Below are 20,547 nucleotides of genomic sequence, written 5' to 3'. Positions count from 1 at the left end.
ATGCCGCAGAGCAGCTAAGCCCGTGCGCCACAACTACTGAGCCTGCACTCTAGAGCCCGCGGGCCACAACTACTGAGCCCACGTGCCACAACTACTGAAGGCCGCAAGCCACAACTACTGAGCCCGCGTGCCACAACTACTGAAGCCCACGCACCTACAGCCCGTGCTCCGCAACAAGAGAAGCCACCGCAGTGAGACGCCTGCGCACCGCAACGAAGACCCAACACAGCCAAAAATAAATAAATAAATAAATAAATAAATAATAAAAATAAAACAACAACAAAAGCAAAACCAAAAGGTCCTCCAAAACTGAAAAGCAATGAAACAAGGAAGCAGGTCAGGGGGGAAGAGAAGAGAATATCCAAGAACTGTGGAAGTGTAAATGCAAGTCATGGGAACACCAGAGGAAGAAGAAAGAAAGGAACAGGAGAAATATTTGAAACAATAATGACTGAGAATTTCCCAAATTAATGTCAGATACCAAACCACAGATCCACGAAGCTCAGAGAGCAGGATAAACACAAAAACAAGCTACACGTGGGCATGTCGTGTTCAAACGACAGAAAATTAAAGGAAAAATTCCTGAAAGAAGCCAGAGAAAGAAAACACCTTACCAATAGAGGAACAAAGATTATAATTACATTTGACTTCTCCTCAGAAACAAGGCAAACAAGAGAGAGTGGAGTGAAATATTTAAAGTGTTGAGGAAAAAAAACACCATTGTAGAATTCTGTTCCCTGCAATCTTATCCTTCAAAAGCAAAGGAAAAATAAAGACTTTTTCAGACAAAGATAAATTGAGGGAATTTGTTGCTAGTGAATCTGCTTTATAAGAAATGTTGAAAGGTGTGCTTTACAGAGAAAGAAAATAATATATGTCAGATACTCAGATTTATATAAAGAAAGTAAGAGCACTGGAGAAGGAATGTGAATATAAAATAAAAACTTTTATTTTTCTTATTCTTAATTGATCTAACAGATAACTTTGTTCAAGATAATAATAGAAACAATATATTAAATTATACATATATAGGCTTGTATATGGATGAAATGAATGACTGAAATGATACAAGGGATGAGAGGGAGGAATCAGGATTATTTTACTATTACAAAATACACTACCTGTGAAGTTATCAGTGTTATTTGAAAGTGGTCTTGGATTAGTTGTAAATAAATGTATATTGCAAACTGTAGGGCAACCACTTAAAAAAGTAGAAAAATAAGTACAACTGATATGCTAAGAAGGAGAGAAAATTAAATTATAAAATGCTTAGTTAAGACCACAGAAGGCAGAAAGTGTGGTCTACAAAAATAGGAGCATGATAAACCATAATGGAAAAGAATGAAAATGAATGTATTATATGTATAATTAAGTCATATTGCTGTACAGCAGTAATTAACATAACATTGTAAATCAGCTATATTTCAATTAAAAAGTATAAATATAGGAGCAAAGAACTAGGGCGACAAATGGAAAATGATAAAAAATATGGTATATATTAATCAAACTATATCAGTAATCACTTTGAACATCATTGATATAAGTGCACCAATTAAAAGACAGAGATTACCAATTAAAAGACAGGGTTGATCAAAAAACAAGACCCAATTCTATGTTGTGTATAAGGAACCCACTTTAAATATAAAGGCATAGGGACTTCCCTGGTGGTCCCGTGGTAAAGAATCTGCCTTACACTGCAGGGGACGCAGGTTTGATCCCTGGTCGGGGAACTAAGATCCCACATACCGTGGGGCAACTAAGCCCGTGCGCCACAACTACTGAGCTCGTGTGCCTCAACTAGAGAGTCTGCGTGCTGCAAACTACAGAGCTCACGTGCTCTGGAGCCTGCGCACCATAAGTAGAGAGAAGCCTGTATGCCACAACAAAGAGCCCGTGCACCGCAAGGGAAGATCCCATATGCCTCAGTGAAGATCCCGTGTGCTGCAACTAAGACCAGATGCAGCCAAAAATAAAATAAATAAATGTAAAAAAATAAATCTTTAAAAAAATGTATAAAGGCATATATAGATTAAAAGTAAATGGAGGGGGGAGATTTCCCTGGCAGTCCAGTGGTTAAGACTCCATGCTGTCAATGCAGGGGGCTCGGGTTCTATCCCTGGTCAGGGAACTAAGACCCCACAAGTCGCGTGGTATGGCCAAAAAAAAAAAAAAGTAAATGGATGATTTCAGGATACAAGGTTAATACACAAAAGTCAGTAATGTTTTTACACACCAGCAATGAACATGTGGAATTTGAAATTACAAACACAATACCACTTACATTGCCACCCAAAACAAATGAATACTTAGATATAAATGTAACAATTTATCTACAAGATCTATATGAGGAAAACTACAAATCTCTTATTTATTTATTTATTTTTTGCAGTACTCGGGCCTCTCACTGTTGTGGCCTCTCCCGTTGCGGAGCACAGGCTCCGGACGCGCAGGCTCAGCAGCCATGGCTCACGGGCCCAGCCGCTCCGCGGCATGTGGGATCTTCCCGGACCGGGGCACGAACCCGTGTCCCCTGCATCGGCAGGCGGACTCTCAACCACTGCGCCACCAGGGAAGCCCTAAGAGGGGATTTTTGACCATTCATTCATTGTAACAGGAGGGAAGGCAGCGCATGTGGCTACATATGGAATTAGGTTGGTTGATTTGGTGTGGATAGTGAGCCAATTTTATTTACTGTGCCTTTTTTTTCGGTGAAATTAATAAATTTGACAATATCAGCTGTGAGTGAGGTGGGGAGGATCTCAGTTCCCCAACCAGGGATTGACCCCGGGGCCACGGCAATGAAAGCGTGGAGTCCTAAGCACTGGTCTGCCAGGGAAGTCCCAAGACGTACTTTTATCTTTCCAAAAATTTCTCTGTATCTCTACTTAGTCAACCCCTCCCTACCTCCCAGCTCCTGGCAACCACTGATCTGTGTTCTGTAGCTAGTTTTCCAGAATGTCATATATTCGGTATGTAGGCTTTGAGTCACATTATTGCATCTATCAGGAGTTTAGTCCTTTTTACTGCTGAATATATTCTATTACGTGAATGTACCACTGTTAGACTATCCACCAGTTGGACATTTGGGTTGTTTCCAGTTTTCGTTGATTACAGATAAAGCCGTATGAACATTTTCATACAGGTTTTTGAGTGAACACAAGTTTTCATTTCAGTTGGATGAATAGGAGAGGGATTGCTGTTCTAAATCAAGCATTTGTTTAAGTTCACGAGAAACTGAACGGTTTTGTAAAGTGACTGTGAATTCATTTCTTTTTAATACCCAATGAAGACCTACCACGTGCCAGGAGCGGTACTGGACAGAACTGAGTAGTTTGGCCGACTCAGATTATGGCTTGAAGATCTTAAAATATTTGCCATCTGGCGCTTTGCAGAAAACGTTTGATGACCCTGTCCTAGGGTGTGGTCCATAGGTGTTCACGGAGTCCTTCTCTGAGGTGAATAATCAACATCACAATTATTTTATAGAATTGGATTTTTCATTAGGAAATATAATAAAAGCTTGCTCTTGAAAAGGGCAGAAATGTGTTTTTACTTGTTTCAATTACTGGGAAATACCTCGTCATTCAACGCTATGTATAAATCTGCAAGTTTTCACTTTCTGCTGTCATTGAAAATTGAGCTGGGCATCTAAGAGAATGTGGACATTTCCCGAATCACTGCGTTTTCACACACTGCTGCAACTTCCAACATCACTGTCTCCTACGGTGCTAGGGATCTGCCTTCCTCTCAGCCCTGGGAAGGCTGCGAACAGGGACACGCGCACAGCGGTGCGCATGCGCGCGCCACCATGGTGCCGTGGGCGCAGCAGTACGCAGGCGCGTTGGCCCCGGCGCGGCTTCGGCGGAGGGGCGGGGCTTCTGCGGCGTCTCTCCCTCCCACCGCGGCTGTGGCGGCGCCATCTTGGGCGAGCGGCCGGGGCGTGAGTGCGGGCGGCGAGCTGGCGGCGTACCCGAGCGCGTCCTTCCCGACCCGGGTTCCGTGCGCGGACATCGACACGCAGGTCGAGCTCTAGGCCGGGTCCGGGGGGGCACGCGCTGAGATGATGCTGAGAGGAAACCTGAAGCAAGTGCGCATCGAGAAGAATCCGGCGCGCCTCCGCGCTCTAGAGTCGGCGGCCGGCGAGGGCGAGCCGGCGGCCATGGCGCTCGCCCTTACCGGCGAGCCGCCCGCGCCCGCCGTGCCCGCCGAGGACCGGCCGGCCGAGGAGGGCGGCTTCACCATCGACATCAAGAGCTTCCTCAAGCCGGGCGAGAAGACGTACACGCAGCGCTGCCGCCTCTTCGTGGGGAACCTGCCCACGGACATCACCGAGGACGACTTCAAGCGGCTGTTTGAGCGCTACGGCGAGCCCAGCGAGGTGTTCATCAACCGCGACCGCGGCTTCGGCTTCATCCGCCTGGTGAGGGGCGGCCGGGGGCGGGGCGCGGGGCCGCGAGGGCCGAGAGGTCATCCCTTCCCTCCCTTCCTCTCCCTCCCCTCCCCTCCCTTCCCTTCCCTCCCCTCCTCTCCCCTCGTCTCCCTCCCCTCCCCTCGTCTCCCTCCCCTCCCCTCGTCTCCCCTCCCCTCGTCTCCCCTCGTCTCCCCTCCCCTCCCCTCGTATCCCTTCTCCTCCCCTCTCCTCAGCGCGTGCCTCGTGCTTCCCACGGGGACTTCCTGCTATTTTATGTCCCGCTTATACATTGTGATACTTGAATAGCACATATTTTACCCCTTTTCAGTCTAAACCTTAATGGTTTTCCGACATCATGCATACACTGTGCCTCCCTGATTATCTTTAAAAGAAATTTGAGCGGTGAGAGTTTACACTTACAGGACAAAAGAGCTACTTTATTAGGTTTTTCTATGTGCTTTGTGTTCACAGTGTCACTTATACAGCATTAATGTAATTCGTGTTTAGATGGATTTTGTTTTCCCCAACAGAATATCTTTCTTAGAGGGAGGCCGCTTTATATAAATAAGTGGGTTTTGTGTCTTTTGTCTTTCTAGTTTGATCCTCAAATTTTATGTTCATTGCAGTTTCCCGAAGCTTTCTTTTTGGAACTTAAACTTTCAAAATCGAGTTCTCTCCGTGAGTAGACAAAGGCAGAATTTTAATATGTAGAGAAAACTGATTATAATTCAGTGACACTAGTATTAGGGAGAACATTTGAAGATCTAAATGTCTTCAAGAGAAGGGGTAGACATTTTCTTAAAATTCAAGTTTAATAATTGGCATTTTGAACATGAAATTATAAGTATGTTTAATTATCCTTTGGACATTAGAGAAACAGCCTTTCACTTGCTAAAATTATTTTTAACGTAAATCCAAAACTTATCTTAAAATAAAGGAAGTTAGGCTTTTAGGCTTCTACAATAACGTATTATAGGCAACTTTTAGTAAACTTTCCAGAAGGGTGTTATTTAACATTTTAACCATCTTTGGCCTCTGGCACCATCTTGTTCTATTTTGAAGTTGATATTCTGGAGGAAGAATGGTAAGGCTGAATTTCCCTGTTCTGGAAGCCTTATACTTAAGCCAATAAACATTTCTTTTTTGATGTGGAAAAATCTTTTTCCTTCCTAATTTTAAAGCTACTAAAAATTCTTCCTCCCTCAGTGTGTCTGCACTGTCCAATAGAATAGCCACTGGTCGTATGTGAGTGTTCAGCACTTGCAATGTGCCTATTGCGGCCGAGGAGTTGACTTTTAAATTTTATTTATTCTTAATTAATTTATTTTTGTAATTTATTTTTTTCTCAGTTTCCCCATGTTTATTTTTAATTCTTTTTCACACCCACTGTATTTTTATTCTTAATTTAAATAGCCATATGTGGTTTGTGGCTACTGTATTGGAAAATACAGGTCCTCGCTTTTCTTTTCTTTAAAAAAATTATCTGTGGGATTATGAAATGGGGAGGTGAGAAGGGCGGCTGTTGTCTGCTCCTTTGAGATATGCTCCTAGACTCCATCACCCTAAATTTTTGTGTAGGAATGTTAAAAATTTGTCAGTTGGAAATTAGAATTTAGTTTATGAGATTTACTTCATGGATAATTTTACTGTTTAACCTGAACTCTGTGTTTAACAGGTGTATTTAAGAACTTTAAATATTTCTGAGTTATGTATTTTTTTCTCCTTAGAAAAATCATAGTGCATACCTGATCTGAATATAAGTAATCGTATGGTGGCTGTAGTGTGTACTGGTGGTGTAGTGGCTCTAAAATAGTGGTATAATTTGATCTGATTTGTGTTTTTAGGAATTCTTTTTACTTGTTAAGTAGTTAATATTTAATTTATTTCTAGTTAATTGTAGTTTTCCAGTTAATTGATGAGGTGAGGCAACTTTTTTTTTTTTTTTTTTTGCGGTACGCGGGCCTCTCACTGTTGTGGCCTTTCCCGTTGTGGAGCACAGGCTCCGGACGCGCAGGCTCTGCGGCCATGGCTCACGGGCCCAGCCGCTCCGCGGCATGTGGGATCCTCCCGAACCGGGGCACGAACCCGCGTCCCCTGCATCGGCAGGCGGACTCTCAACCACTGCGACACCAGGGAAGCCCGAGGCAACATTTTTGAGATGGTGTAGGGTCAGCATTCCTTGTATGTAATGGTGGGGAAAAGAATATAAGTGGCAGCTACGCGTGAGGTTCTAACCCATACTGTTGAGTCCATGGTACATGAGCGATGAGAAACACTGTGTGTATTTTGGACACATTTTGTGGAATTTTAGACCCAGACGCTGCTTTTTAGGTTTTGGATGGTTACTGACAATTTAGATTGGACAAATTTACTGAAAAGTTGTAGTTCATTTTAAAGCAAGCTTACTGTAGTTAAAACTGTCATTAGTTTGACTGGAACTTGGTTTCTGCTTTTATTTTCCCCTACTTTTAGCTTTAGTAAACCAGATTTCTGGAGCAGTGATTCACAAAAGTGTGGTTGGTCCCTGTCCAGTAACTTCAGATCTCTTCCTAGTGTAAGCAGAAGTCCACTTAAATGATTTTCCCTGCCATTCATGCTAGCAATGCTGACCCTAAACCATCTCAAAAATTGTTAACTGGGAATTTGTTAGAAAAGCAAATTTTAGGGCCCCACCCTTGATCTACTGAATCAGAAAATTTGGGGTTGGGGCCCAGCAATTTTAGGATTTAACCACCCTTCCGTGTTATTCTGATACTTGTTAAAGTTTGAGAACCATTGTTCTAATTAAAGAATTAAAATCAACTGAATTTACTTTTAGTCAGTCACTGGGGACTAAACCCCCTCCTCTAGTGCTTTTTTATGTTTAATTATGAAATGATATGTGCTTCTTATAGATCGTTGAAATATTAGAGGAGACGTAGCAGAGAATGTAATGGGCCTGCCCAGCATATAGTTTGAAGTCATCTTTTATTTCAGGGACATTCTCTTTTCTTTTTTTTCAGAGACATTCTGTTAATTACAATTCTAACATTAGCAGATCTTCCCTACCTTAGTACATTTAGTAAAGATGATCACTGTTAAACATTGTGTAATTTTTCCATAAAAATCAAATTGTACCATACACATTGTATTGTGCTTTGAGTTTTCTATTTAATGTAAACATCTTCAACATCTTTTCATGGCGCTAGATTCTTTTTAAGGACCACATTGTATTTCGCAGTATGAATGTACTGCAGGCTACTTAAGCAACTTTACTGAATGACTACAAGGATTTTTTCATTTTGCGTCAGTGTATTTCCTTATACTTATTAACTTATTAGTACTCTTGCGGTGGGGAATTTTCACCATTAGTAAACAGTGGGAGAAAAGATCTTGTGCTTTGGAAAGAGCTGTTGGAAAGTGAAAGTGGAGCCAGTGGAAATCATTAGACCCTAGTTGAAGCAGTCTCTGTCTTGGGGTAGTCACTTCAGTTTCTTTTTGTTTTTTGTATTCCTTTCAGTTAAGAACCTGTAGTTTACGTTTTATGAACAGTGATGCAGAGATACCAGCTGGAAGGCTGTATTTATGGTGTATTGATGGAGGTTGTGAATTTTGTATAGATAGAAATAAGCATTTGTGTGTGATCTTGGGCAGGGTACTTGAACCTTTATAAGCCTGTTTCCCCATATGCGAAGGGAGGATAGTAACAAAACCCACTTCGTTAGATTGTTGGTAAGGATAATGAAAGATAGTGCACACACACGTGTGTGTATATGTGTATATATGGGGGGAGGAATGAATGGCTGGCATGTAATAACCACTTAATAAAAGTTATCTTATTGTCATTATCGGGAGCTATGAAGTAAAGAAATCTGGTTCATTTCAAATACATAATTTTAATTGACTTCACAGTTTCTTTGATACACGTTTAGAGCAGTGGTTCTCAAATGGAGTGGTTTTGCTTCCCAGGGGACATTTGGCAATGTCTGGAGACATTTTTGGTGGTCAAACTGGGGGGTGGTTCTACTAGCATAAACATCCTACAATGCACGGGACAGCCCTCCACGGTAAGAAGTATCTTGCCCCTAATGTCACTAGTGCTGAGGTTGGGGGAACCCTAATGTTAGAACCATTTAAAACCATAAAAAGTATAAACTTTGCAGGTGGACTGTGGCATTGAAAATTCCGGACAGCATAAACATTTTATTTGGCCAGAAAGTATTAAAAATTGAATTTGTTGTCAACAGTAAAAAAGTACTTGATTTAACATAAAAATGGAGATTTCTTGCTCATCCTGAAAAAAAGAAGATACGTGACATTGTCACTATGTCTGACTGAATCTGAGCAGGAGATGCCCTCTAGAAACACTTGACAGTTTTACAAAGTCCTCCAGGCTCTCTCTATTCCCCTGCCTGCAAACATACTATTATGAATAATTTCAGAGTATAGAAATGAACATTCATACACTCAACACCTAGATTCTACAGTTAAATTTTGCTGTATTTTTTTTCACATATCTGTATTTCTTATCTCCATCCGTCCATCAGTCGATGACTCTTAAACACTTCAGCATGCTTATCATTAACTAGAGTCCAATATTGTTTTTTAAGGTATTTGAAATCTACATATAATGAAATGCACAAATTTTAAGTGTATGGTTTCATGATTTTAGATCAAGATGTTATCATCACCCCATGAAATTTCCTCACGTTTCTTCCCATTCCCAGTTATATGTGTGACAGCATTTTGATTCAAGACTCTGTTCCTAAAATCTGCCTCTCAGAGTTGCTGAATTACATGACATCTTAGCTGCAAAGGACATATCCCTTGTTAGATATTCGTGAAATGTTTGCTGGTACTACTACTACTGTTACTAAGTTAAGAGTAATAAACAGAATGGCTATTTTGAGTATCTATAAAAAGGTTAGTTTCATTTGTCTTTGTAAAATTGGTTCTGTAGGTAGATTTTTGCCTAAGTGCTGTAATTTAAAGCTGTTGTGAACATTTTAGGGATTGAATAAAAAGCTATTGTGACCTTATTCATAAGAAAGTACATTGTACTTTTCTCACAGATGCGTATAAAGCCTCTTTCAGTTTTTGCTGGGAAGTTTTCACAGCACAAGAAGAACATACTTGTAGTAAGTTTACCAGTTTGTTGTTTTAGATGCCTGTTTTATACCAACTTTGAATTCTTCAAGAAGGATGTTCTCTTAACTTGTAGTTTCAGCAATGAACATATTTTCTAGTTTATAATAAGTGTATGTGCACTTTTCTGTATAATGGAGAGAACTCTTTTTTTGGGAGAGAACTCTTATAGCCCATGAATGTGTGTTTGCTTCTCTCACTGTAATGGTGAGAAATGTGTGGCCCATGAAAGTATTTCAGAAGAGGTGATTAATAACACCTGATAGTAGTTTTCTTACAGATAATATAAAAGAAATGGAAATAAAAATGGAAAGGGATTTGTCTGGCATTGGAGAGGCGGTATGCTTTATTAAGATACAAATATCAGAAACATGGAGTGTGTAGAGAACTAATATATTTTCAGTAATAGTTTCTAGTAACTGGTAATTGGTCTCAAAAAGTATTATGTGTTTCTTTTAATACATGTAGGAGATTGATAAAAGATATTACTTTGAATATTTAATAGTTGGCAATTTGTTTATGAGTAGATCATCTTTAAGTGATGACTTTTTACACGACATTGAGGTTGGAACTTTCTACTTAAAATGTTTAAAATTAATTATCTTTAAAATATTAATAAAATGCATGTGATACCATCATTGAATGACGCAAAAACAGAATGACCTTATCAGTCATTTTCTAAAGCTGCCCAGCTCTCCTCCCTAGAAACAAACCACTATTTAAAATTTTTTGTTACTGTAATTTTTAAAAGGTGATTTTTTTCTTCCTAAAAAGGAGTCCAGAACACTGGCTGAAATTGCAAAAGCAGAGCTGGACGGCACCATTCTGAAGAGCAGACCTCTCCGAATTCGTTTTGCTACACATGGAGCAGCCTTAACTGTCAAGAACCTCTCTCCGGTTGTCTCCAATGAGCTTCTGGAGCAAGCATTTTCCCAGTTCGGTCCGGTAGAGAAAGCTGTGGTTGTCGTGGATGACCGTGGTAGAGCTACAGGAAAAGGCTTTGTGGAATTTGCAGCAAAACCTCCTGCACGAAAGGCTCTGGAGAGATGTGGTGATGGGGCATTCTTGCTAACAACGTGAGTTTAAAAGTCTTGTCATTCTTCTGTACAGTTACACATGGGCTTCTCTCTGTTCTCACTTCTTTCTTTGCAGTGCATTCTGTATGTTGTCTTGGCATGTGGTAAGTAGGTGTTGAGTAAATACTCAGTGAATACAAATAGGGTATATTTATGTACCGTCAGGAGTCATACTTTATTCAGACTTCAGTGTACTGATCCGTTCTACATGAATCTCAGGAATGTTTTGTACTACAATTTTTGTTCAATTTACTGAACGTCTATTGTGTGCAAAGCAAAATGTTACATTTAATGAATGAATGATATTTTGATCAACTTTGAAGTATAATTTACATATGTTAAAATGCACCCAATTTTGCATGTAGAGCTCAATGAGTTTTTAAAAATGTATGTATGTAGTCATGTAACCTACTACCACAGTCAAGATATAGAACATTTCCAGCATTCAACAAAAGTTCCTTTGTGTCCTTTTGCAGTTACTCCCCACCTCTTATCCCTGCCTAGACTGCTCTTGATCTTTCTGTTATTATAAATTAGTTGTCTTTTCTTGTATTTCATAGAAATGAAATCATATAGTGTGTGTTCTTTCATGTCTGATTTCTTTTGCTTAACGTGTTTATGAGATTTCATCCATATCATTGTATCAGTATTTTGTTCCTTTTTATGGCCGAGCTACAACTTTGTCCGGTGACCTGTGGGTGGATGTTCAAGTTGCTTCCAACTACTGGCCATTGTGAATAAAGCTGTTATGAACATTTGTGTACAAAGCTTCTTGTGAACATTATGCTTTCATGTGGCTTGGGTAATACTTAGGAGGAAATGACCATATGTTCAGCTTTATAGGAAACTGCCAACCTGTTTTCCAGAATGTTTGTACCTATTTACATTCCCACCAGCAGCGAATGAGAGAGTTCTAGTTGATCGTGTCCTTACCAGCACTTCGTATTTTCAGCCTTTTAGATACTCTAGTGAGTGTAGTGGTGTCTCATTGTGGTTTAAATTTTATTTTCCTAATGACCAATGATGAGCATCTTTTCATGTGCTTTTTGGCTATTTTTATGTGTTTTGTGAAATGTCTGTTGACATTTTTTGCCTGTTTTTTAATTGACTTGTTTGTCTTACATTATTAACAGATCTGGGTACAGGTCTGTATTAAGACTATTTCTCCCAGACTGTGGTTTGCTTTCTAATTTTTTAAATAGTGGTTTTCAAAGGCAGAAGTTTTTATATTTGGTGAAGTCCAGTTTATCAATTTATTTTCTTTCATGCTTTGTTCTTTTTGAATCCTTGTATGATATCTTCGCCTTTCCTCAGGTAGCAAAGCTTTCTCTTGTTTTCTTGAGAAATTTCATAGCTTTTTATTCAAACCTGTGATTCGTATTGAGTATGTTGGGAGGTAACAGTTTATTTATTTAACATAGATATCTGGGTGTTCTGGCACCATTAATTGAAAAGATTATGATTTCCCCTTTGTTACCTTTTACCTTTACCAAAAAACTGGAAAAAAAATCTGTACTCTTTTTTCTGTTTAATTGATCAGTATGTCTATTACACCAGTACTGTACTTTCTTAATTGCCTTACCCTAAGCTTTGAAGTCAGATAGCATCATCCAGCTTTATTCCTTTTGCAAAATCGTTCTGGTTATTATCATTTCCTTGTATATCCTTACTGGTTTTAAAATCAACTTGTCAATAAAAAGGATTCTGCTGGGGCTTTTTTTTTTAAAACATCTTTATTGGAGTATAATTGCTTTACAGTGGTGTGTTAGTTTCTGTGTATAATCTGCTGGGCTTTTGATTGGAATTGCTTTGAGTTTACAGATCATTCTGGGGAACATTAACATCTTCTATCAACCTTTTCCAATCCACGAAATGTGATGTATCTCTCCATTTACTTAAAAATATTTTAAAGTAATTATGATGGTCATTAAACCTGTTGCCATATTAACATGTCTTTCCTTTCAGTTTGCCCACAAGAAAGCTCTGGATATGCATTCTTACTTAGTCTTCAGACTGAATTTGGTGTAAAAGTTCCTTAGTTGATTACTGAATTGATTTCTTTTATCTGATACTGTGCCCACCTCTGGCACTTGTGCTGTTGATTGGGATCATTCAAATATTTTAGGATTTGGGGAATTGGATACAAAGACAGTGTAAAAAAATTGTTTCCTGGCCCCAAGGAGCTTCGTTTGGTGATTTGTAAAGCATTTTTCAGTTTGTTTTTGACAGTTAAGCATTTGTGCGAAAGCTGTTTTATAGCAGATGTAGCATGAATTACAGCTCTGCCAACTTGTTCTCTCAGGGACTTGGCTCTTGTTCCCTTTGCTTAGAGATGCTCTCTCTCCAGATCATCATGGGCCTTGCTCTTGCATTTTATTCACATTTTGCTAAGATGTTATCTCCTCAGGGAAGCTGACTGTTTTATCTTAAAATAGCCTGATGCTTTATTCTCCAATTTATTTTTCTTCATAGCACTTAGTGTTAAGTTGCATGTCTTTCTCTGCGGTAGAATATAAGCTCCACTAGGGCAGGGACTTTGTCCGGCTTAACACTATAATCCTAACATTTGTATTCTAATATTTCTTGGCCACATAGTAAGCTTGTAATAGTTATTTAAAGAGTGAAGGAAGGCAAGGACTAAAGCAGTAGGCAAGGTGTGTGGTTAGTATGTTTTTTCCACTGCAGGCTTTAATTGCTGTTTTTTAAAGTCATAGCCAGGCATTGGTAAATATTTAATTCTCACGGGTAGCTTTTAGAATAATTTATAACAATTTTGAGGGAATGGGCAAGGTGTTGAACATTTTATGTGTCTTATTTCATGGATTTCCAGAACAACACTGGTTATTATTTGTTCCATTTTTCAGGTGAGAAAATTGGCCCAGAGATGTTAAGTAATTTGCTTAAGATTGCACAGCAGATAAATGGTGGAGTTTAGCCTGATGCCAAATCCTTTGCTTCTTTTTTTTTCTTTTAAGTAAATTTATTTATTTATGGCTGCATTGGGTCTTCGTTGGGGCACACGGGCTTTCTTTAGTTGCGGCGAGCCGGGGCTACTCTTAATTGTGGTGCGTGGGCTTCTCTTTGCTGTGGCTTCTCTTCTTGCGGAGTAGAGGCTCTAGGCGCGTGGGCTCAGTAGTTGTGGCACACAGGCCTAGTTGCTCTGCGGCATGTGGGATCTTACCTTCCAGACCATGGATCAAACCCACGTTCCCTGCGTCGGCAGGTGGATTCGTAACCACTGTGCCACAAGGGAAGTCTCTCCCTTGCTTCTTTTTTTTTTTTTTTTTGCGGTATGCGGGCCTCTCACTGTTGTGGCCTCTCCCATTGCGGAGCGCAGGCTCAGCGGCCATGGCTCACCGGCCCAGCCGTTCCGCGGCATGTGGGATCCTCCCAGACCAGGGCACGAACCCGTGTCCCCTGCATCGGCAGGCGGACTCTCAACCACTGCGCCACCAGGGAAGCCCTCCCTTGGTTCTTATACTGTGCTGCAGGTGGAGTGGTTTCTTCTTTCTGTAGACTCTCCTTACTCAGGTCCTTTGTTGTTAAACATTCTCATGGAGCTCAGGATGCTCTTCTCCCTGCTGTTTGAATAGTTGGTCTCAGCTGAAGGGTCGCTTTATGGAGAGGATTTTCTGGACTGTGTTATCTAAAGTGGCGCCTCTGTTATTCTTTCTGACAGCATCGTTTTTTCTTCTTAGGTCTTAAAATGGTTCTTTTGTTTACTCATTTTTTTGGAGGGGGTGGGTCTCTTAGAAGACTTTCAGGGATTGTTTATCATTGTATCCCTAGCCCCAACTGCAGTCTTGGTACCTGTTAGGTAATCAAATACTTACTGATGGACTGACTGTATCTCAGATATCTGAGGTAATACAAGTGATTTATAGGAGTGGTATCACAGGGATTTAGTTTCTAAATGTAGACATCTTGTGTAATCAAAATTTCTCTTGAAAATACCTTTAAATTGTCATAAAATGTTGTATACTACACATGCCTTTAGGTAAATGACCTTGTACACAGTATATATAATGATTACCACACAGTATGCAAAACTATGTGTAAATTATATGTCTGTGCTGTTTTGAAATTACAAAAGAGGCAGAAAAATAGAAAAAAGCGGAAATTAAAAAGCTTCACCTATGATAATAAAGGTATGTCCACATCTTTAAACATTAGAATCACACCTAGAGCAGCAGAGGTGCTCATGCCTGGAGCTCACAGGAATTGGGGAGGCATAATGATAGGTGCTCACTTTTCAAATTTTTTTCCCTTTCCCTTTTTTCTTTGGTTTGTTTTTTTAAAGATCATTTCAGGTTAACTTCAATGAAGATATAGTGGTCTGTTCTTACTATTTTCCAACTGATACCCTAAAGATGATGTTGGAGTTGCTTCCTTAGAAGGAGGAAAAAGTGTATGTTTTAATTTCAGTTTAGAGAAAGATATTTTCCCTTTAAAACAATCCTTTAATGTTAATATAAATGTTATCTACACTCACTGATTGTTAGCATTTTGTCATAGTTTTTTCACTATGTGTACAAATTTGTTTTTTTCTTAGCTAATTCATTTAAGAGTCAGCAGTGGATACATACTTGACCCCTGATTACAGTACTTGGCATGTATCTTCTATGAATAAAGCCACAATATAATTGTCACACTGAGGAAACAATGTTTATCCAATATTTTTATTTAATATTGAATATTAAAGTTTAATTTTAATTGAATATTATGTTTCCCCATTGCCTAGTAATGTGTTTTATAACTTATTTTTTGCAATCAAAGATCACACATTGAATTTATTTACATCTGTTATTTCCTTTTATCTGTTTTAGCTCCCCAAATGACAAAAATGTCAGTGTTATGACATTAGCATTATTATTTTTTTAAATTTTATTTATTTGTTTTTGGCTGCGTTGGGTCTTCGTTGCTGCCCGTGGGCTTTCTCTAGTTGCGGCAAGCAGGGGCTACTGTTCGTTGTGATGCGCAGGCTTCTCATTGTGGTGGCTTCTTTTGTTGTGGAGCACAGGTTCTAGGCATGTGGACTTAAGTAGTTGTGGCGCGTGGGCTCAGTAGTTGTGGCTTGCAGGCAGGCTCTAGAGTGCAGGCTCAGTAGTTGTGGCATGCGGGCTCAGTAATTGTGGCTCACAGGCTCAGTAGTTGGGGTGCAAGGGCCTAGTTGCTCCGTGGCACGTGGGATCTTCCCAGACCAGGGCTCGATCCCATGTCCCCTGCATTGGTAGGTGGATTCTTAACCACTGTGCTGCAGGGGAAGCCCCAGTACATTTTCCTCTTGAGGTCTCTTCTGATTTTTCTCTAGGGTGGTGGTGGCCTCGTGGTGTTGAAGTGGAGGGTGCAGGTTTCAGTCGTTGCTGGCCTCGGTTCAGGTGTAGTTCTTACCTGGCTCTATTACTCTTCGAATGTTTGTGGCCCTGCCAAGGCTTCCAGTGGTTAAGTGGTCCATATAGTGCATCTTCTTCATTTTGTCCCTGGGCCCCTTTGGGTGCTCTTAGAATACTAGATCTTCCTATGGGCTGGGTGGGTTCAGGAATTCTTGGCTGCTTTCTCACACCTCACTGGGTTATGTGTACTCTTGGAGGCTGTGTTTACTTATTCTTTCTTATGTTTCTGTTTTTACATGTTGGACACGAGATCTCACCCTGGAAAATGAGGCCTGTGAGTCCCTTTTCTTTTGGGTTCCCATGCATTTTATCTGAGGTTTCTAATCTCGCTGTCTTCATCACCCCAAGGTATTCCACATCTGCTTCTAATTCATTTTCTCTCTAAAATGTCTTCATTAGCCCAGGAATAACTTTATAAATAACCGATTTATATCTTTCCTTTCCCTACAGTGGAGGATTTAGTCTCTTAATCTCTGGACCTTTATTTATTTGTAAAGGGAAGCATTCTGAACTGCGAAAGCCCTTTCACCTCTCTAGCTCCTCTGTTAACACCTCAAAAATTAACCGTGACTTTTTTGTCTCTGAAGCATCTCTGTTCAGAAGGCAGTATAAATAGATTTTAGTCTGTTTGCATGGTGAGAGACTGATAGCAAGGAAAGTTTTAATATCAGTATATCATCTACTGCAGTTACTTCTCTTTCTTGTCTTTCCTCAGTGAGCTTTCCCTTCCTTTGGAAAACAATAAAGGAGGGTTTCCAGGTCAGATCTGTCATCATCCACTCTTCTTGTCCCCCCACCCCGTTTCCTCCTTGCATGTGTTGCTTCTGGCCCCGCCTCGTTCCCTTTTTCTTGGCTGATAATCTTTTAGGTCTCATTTTGGGTTTTAGAAAGACTTTTCTTTACAAGACCGGTTGGACACGGAGGGAGGCTGGCAGGTGGGCAGTGGTGGGAATTTGAGGTGATGGGGTTGGGGGGATGAGGACGACACACACAGAATGAGAGTCAGGTACTCGCTCTTCTGCATTGTGCTTTGTAAAAGTTAACTGCGGTGCTCACGCAGGTTCGTGGTTGATGTATTTTTCTGTCACCTTGAATAGACTCCATTCTCTAAAAATAAACACTCATTTTTGACTTGGACATTCACCTGTGTCTGTGCAGCCAGTGTTTTTGACTGATTTCAGACATTTTACTCAGGAAAGAAAATTTCCAAGTATGTATCTTGGAGTTACTATAAAAGATTTCTAGGAGGACGTTAATTCTTGATACTGTATTAATTCTTATTAATGCTTTTTACCTGTCCAGGACCCCTCGTCCAGTCATTGTGGAGCCCATGGAGCAGTTTGATGATGAAGATGGCTTGCCAGAGAAGCTAATGCAGAAAACTCAGCAGTATCATAAGTAAGATTTTACTAACAAAGATAATTTAGATCTGTGCTCTCAAGGGTATTTATTACTTCACATTTGTAATCGAGTATTGTTGGATTATAAGGTGTGCTGTTTAGTCATACAATCTGGTTAGTAGAGTGGGCTGGTCTACATGGAATGCTAGTTTTCTTGTGTATATTGGTAAAATGTTAACTTGACTTTGAAGTCTCAACTTTTACAACTGGGGCATGGATGGGGTAGGTAAGAGGATACTGTCAGTAGTATTTATGCCAGAGAAACAATGATTTTTTTTTTTGCGGTACACGGGCCTCTCACTGTTGTGGCCTCTCCCGTTGCGGAACACAGGCTCCAGACGCACAGGCTCAGTGGCCATGGCTAATGGGCCCAGCTGCTCTGCGGCATGTGGGATCTTCCCGGACCAGGGCACGAACCCGCGTCCCCTGCATCGGCAGGCAGACTCTCAACCACTGTGCCACCAGAGAAGCCCTGAATTTTCTTTTTTTGATATTTATTTTTTATTTGGTTGCACCGGCTCTTAGTTGTGGCAGGTGGGCTCCTTAGTTGCGGCTCATGGGCTCTTTTAGTTGCTTCTCGGCAGCTCCTTAGTTATGTCATGTGGGCTCCTTAGTTGTGGCATGTGAACTCTTAGTTGTGGCATGCATGTGGGATCTAGTTCCCTGACCAGGGATCGAACCTGGGCCCCCTGCATTGGGAGCACGGAGTCTTATCCACTGCACCACCGGGGAAGCCCCAATAAAGAATTTTAGATATGTAAATTTCTGTATTTAGTATGCTTCAGGTGTATTATGAATTAAGAGTTAGGAGACTTTTTGAAATATTTATTTATTTATTTATTTATTTATGGCTGCTTGGGTCTTAGTAGCAGCACATGGGGTCTCGTTGCGGTGTGCGGGCTTCTTTATAGTTGTGGTGCATGGGCTCCAGAGCCCGTGGGCTCCAGAGTGTGTGGACTCTGTAGTTGTGGCACGCAGGCTCTCTAGTTGTGGCACGTGGGCTTCTTGCCCCGCGGCATGTGGTATCCTAGTTCCCCGACCAGGGATCGAACCGGCGTCCCCTGCACTGCAAGGTGGAGTCTTAACCACTGGACCACCAGGGAAGTGCCATGAGTTAGGAGACATTTTGGCAGGGGTGGAGTGGAGAAGGTTCTAGTTAAATAACTTGGCAAAGAGTTAAGAATTTTTCTTAAAGATGAAAAAGAAAAATAGCCTGTTTTCAAAATGTTATATGTTATTCTTTTTGAATTACTTTTCACTCAGTGTGATTCAGATATTTTTGCATAAGTGGCCTGTATGAATATGTTGTATTGTTCTTAACCAGTCACTCATTTATTATAGTAAATAAAACTGTAATGGACTTCCCTGGCGGTCCAGTGGTTAAGACTCTGTGCTTGCAAAGCAGGAGGTGTGGGTTTGATCATCTCTGGTTGGGGAACTAAGATCCCACATGCTGCATGGAGTGGCCCAAAAGAAAAAAACAAAAAACCTGTAATATTTGCATGCATGAGTTCAACAAATATTGGAATGCCTTTGTGCTAGGCACTGTTCTTGGTCCTGCCAGTGCAACTTAGAACTGTTTTTGCCCTCACAATGCTTAACGTTTCTCATGGTGGGGCTATACAATAATTAATGAACCAAAGATTATAAAACATATGAAGTAGTGAGAAATACCATTTAAAACCAAGAAAGTGAGGTATGATGGCTTAGATCAAAGGGTATGCATATTTAACTGTGATTAATACTGCCAGATGGTTCTCCCCAAATACTATACCAATTTATACTTATGAGTGTATGTATAAAAGTATTTTTCTTTGTCCTGACAGAAGATGGATGTTATGATGTTAAGATTTGATAGTGTAGGGTCAAGATGACATTTTATGCATGTTTTAATGAGCATTCCTTGATTTTAGTGCAGATGGATGTTTTTCCTTGTAGTTGATTTAAATGACAAATATGGGTGCCTCTTATTATTATTTTTAAAATAAATTTAGTTACTTATCTTTGGCTGCGTTGGTTCTTTGTTGCTGCACGTGGGCTTTCTCTAGTTGCGGCCAGCGGGGGCTGCTCTTCGTTGCAGTGTGCAGGCTTCCATGGCAGTGGCTTTTCGTGTTGCATAGCACGGGCTCTAGGCGTGTGGGCTTCACTAGTTGTGGCTTGCAGGCTCTAGAGCGCAGGCTCAGTAGCTGTGGTGCATGGACTTAGTTGTTCCACGGCACGTGGGGTCTTCCTGGACCAGGACTCCATCCCATGTTCCCTGCATTGGCAGGAGGATTCTTCACCACTGTGCCACCAGGGAAGTCCCACAGCTGTTTCTTGTCACTACATTTTCCCTCTGTGACAACCTCTCCCTTTATCTCCCAACTTTGTCCCATCCACCATCTTCCCCTCCCCACCCCAAAATAAAAGTTAAAATTTGTGATTGCATGCCATCTGTACTTTTATTGATGAGTGAGAATTATGTTCTTATCAGTACTTTTGAATAACTGAAGAATTTCTTTGACTGTCAGGTACATTCACAGGTCTTAAATTTTTTCGGTCATTTATTCATTCATTCAAAGAAATAAATACTAAATGTGTACAATGTGCTAGGTATGTCTAGGTACTTAGTTACAGTTACAGTGGTTAATAGAAATTTCATGTACTCATTGAGTTTATAGTCTAGCAAGGCAAACAAGTATTAAGCCAGTTGTAGTAAATTAGGCCTACAGTTTTTGGCCTAGCCAATGAACCTGGTACATAACAGTTAACTGTATCTGCTTGTATTACTATCCCTAAAAGTTATACTTTTAGAGAGAAAAATCTGACTTCAGCCAATTAACTTAAGGGACACTTGAGTCATATGTTGCAGCCTACCTTATATAAAATTGTTGAGTGAAAACCAGGAAGGCCTTATTGGAGTTGTTAATTAGGGGAGTGCAGATTGTAGCATCAGATTGCCTAGGTTTGAATCCTGGTGCCCTTACTAATTAGTTGGGCATCTTTGGGCAGTTTCTCAAACTTAGGCTTGTTAAAACCTGCTTGACAATGTTGCCGTGATATATTTCACGGAGGGTACTTGTCAACAGTGCCATGAACATTGTAATAGCTCAGTGAATGGTAGTGTTTGTTGTTCTTACATGTCATTTTACCTTTGAAACATA

The 20,547-nt window shown here is 40.5% G+C and overlaps 1 protein-coding gene across 1 annotated transcript in view; it reads left to right on the top strand.

Moving 5' to 3' along the window:
* Positions 1 to 3,892: 3,892 nt before the first annotated feature.
* Positions 3,893 to 20,547, top strand: part of PSPC1 (paraspeckle component 1) — a 60,485-nt gene continuing 43,830 nt past the window's right edge. The window contains exons 1-3 of the mRNA XM_030882771.3: positions 3,893 to 4,420; positions 10,310 to 10,611; positions 17,307 to 17,402. Of these exons, the coding sequence (XP_030738631.1) occupies positions 4,061 to 4,420; positions 10,310 to 10,611; positions 17,307 to 17,402 (758 nt within the window). The 5' untranslated portion in view covers positions 3,893 to 4,060. The remainder of the gene's footprint in view (positions 4,421 to 10,309; positions 10,612 to 17,306; positions 17,403 to 20,547) is intronic.

Source organism: Globicephala melas, chromosome 18 (genome assembly GCF_963455315.2).
Source record: "Globicephala melas chromosome 18, mGloMel1.2, whole genome shotgun sequence".
Taxonomy (NCBI): domain Eukaryota; kingdom Metazoa; phylum Chordata; class Mammalia; order Artiodactyla; family Delphinidae; genus Globicephala; species Globicephala melas.
Note: the sequence above shows the minus strand (reverse complement) of the source record. Positions and strands in the feature narration are given on the sequence as shown.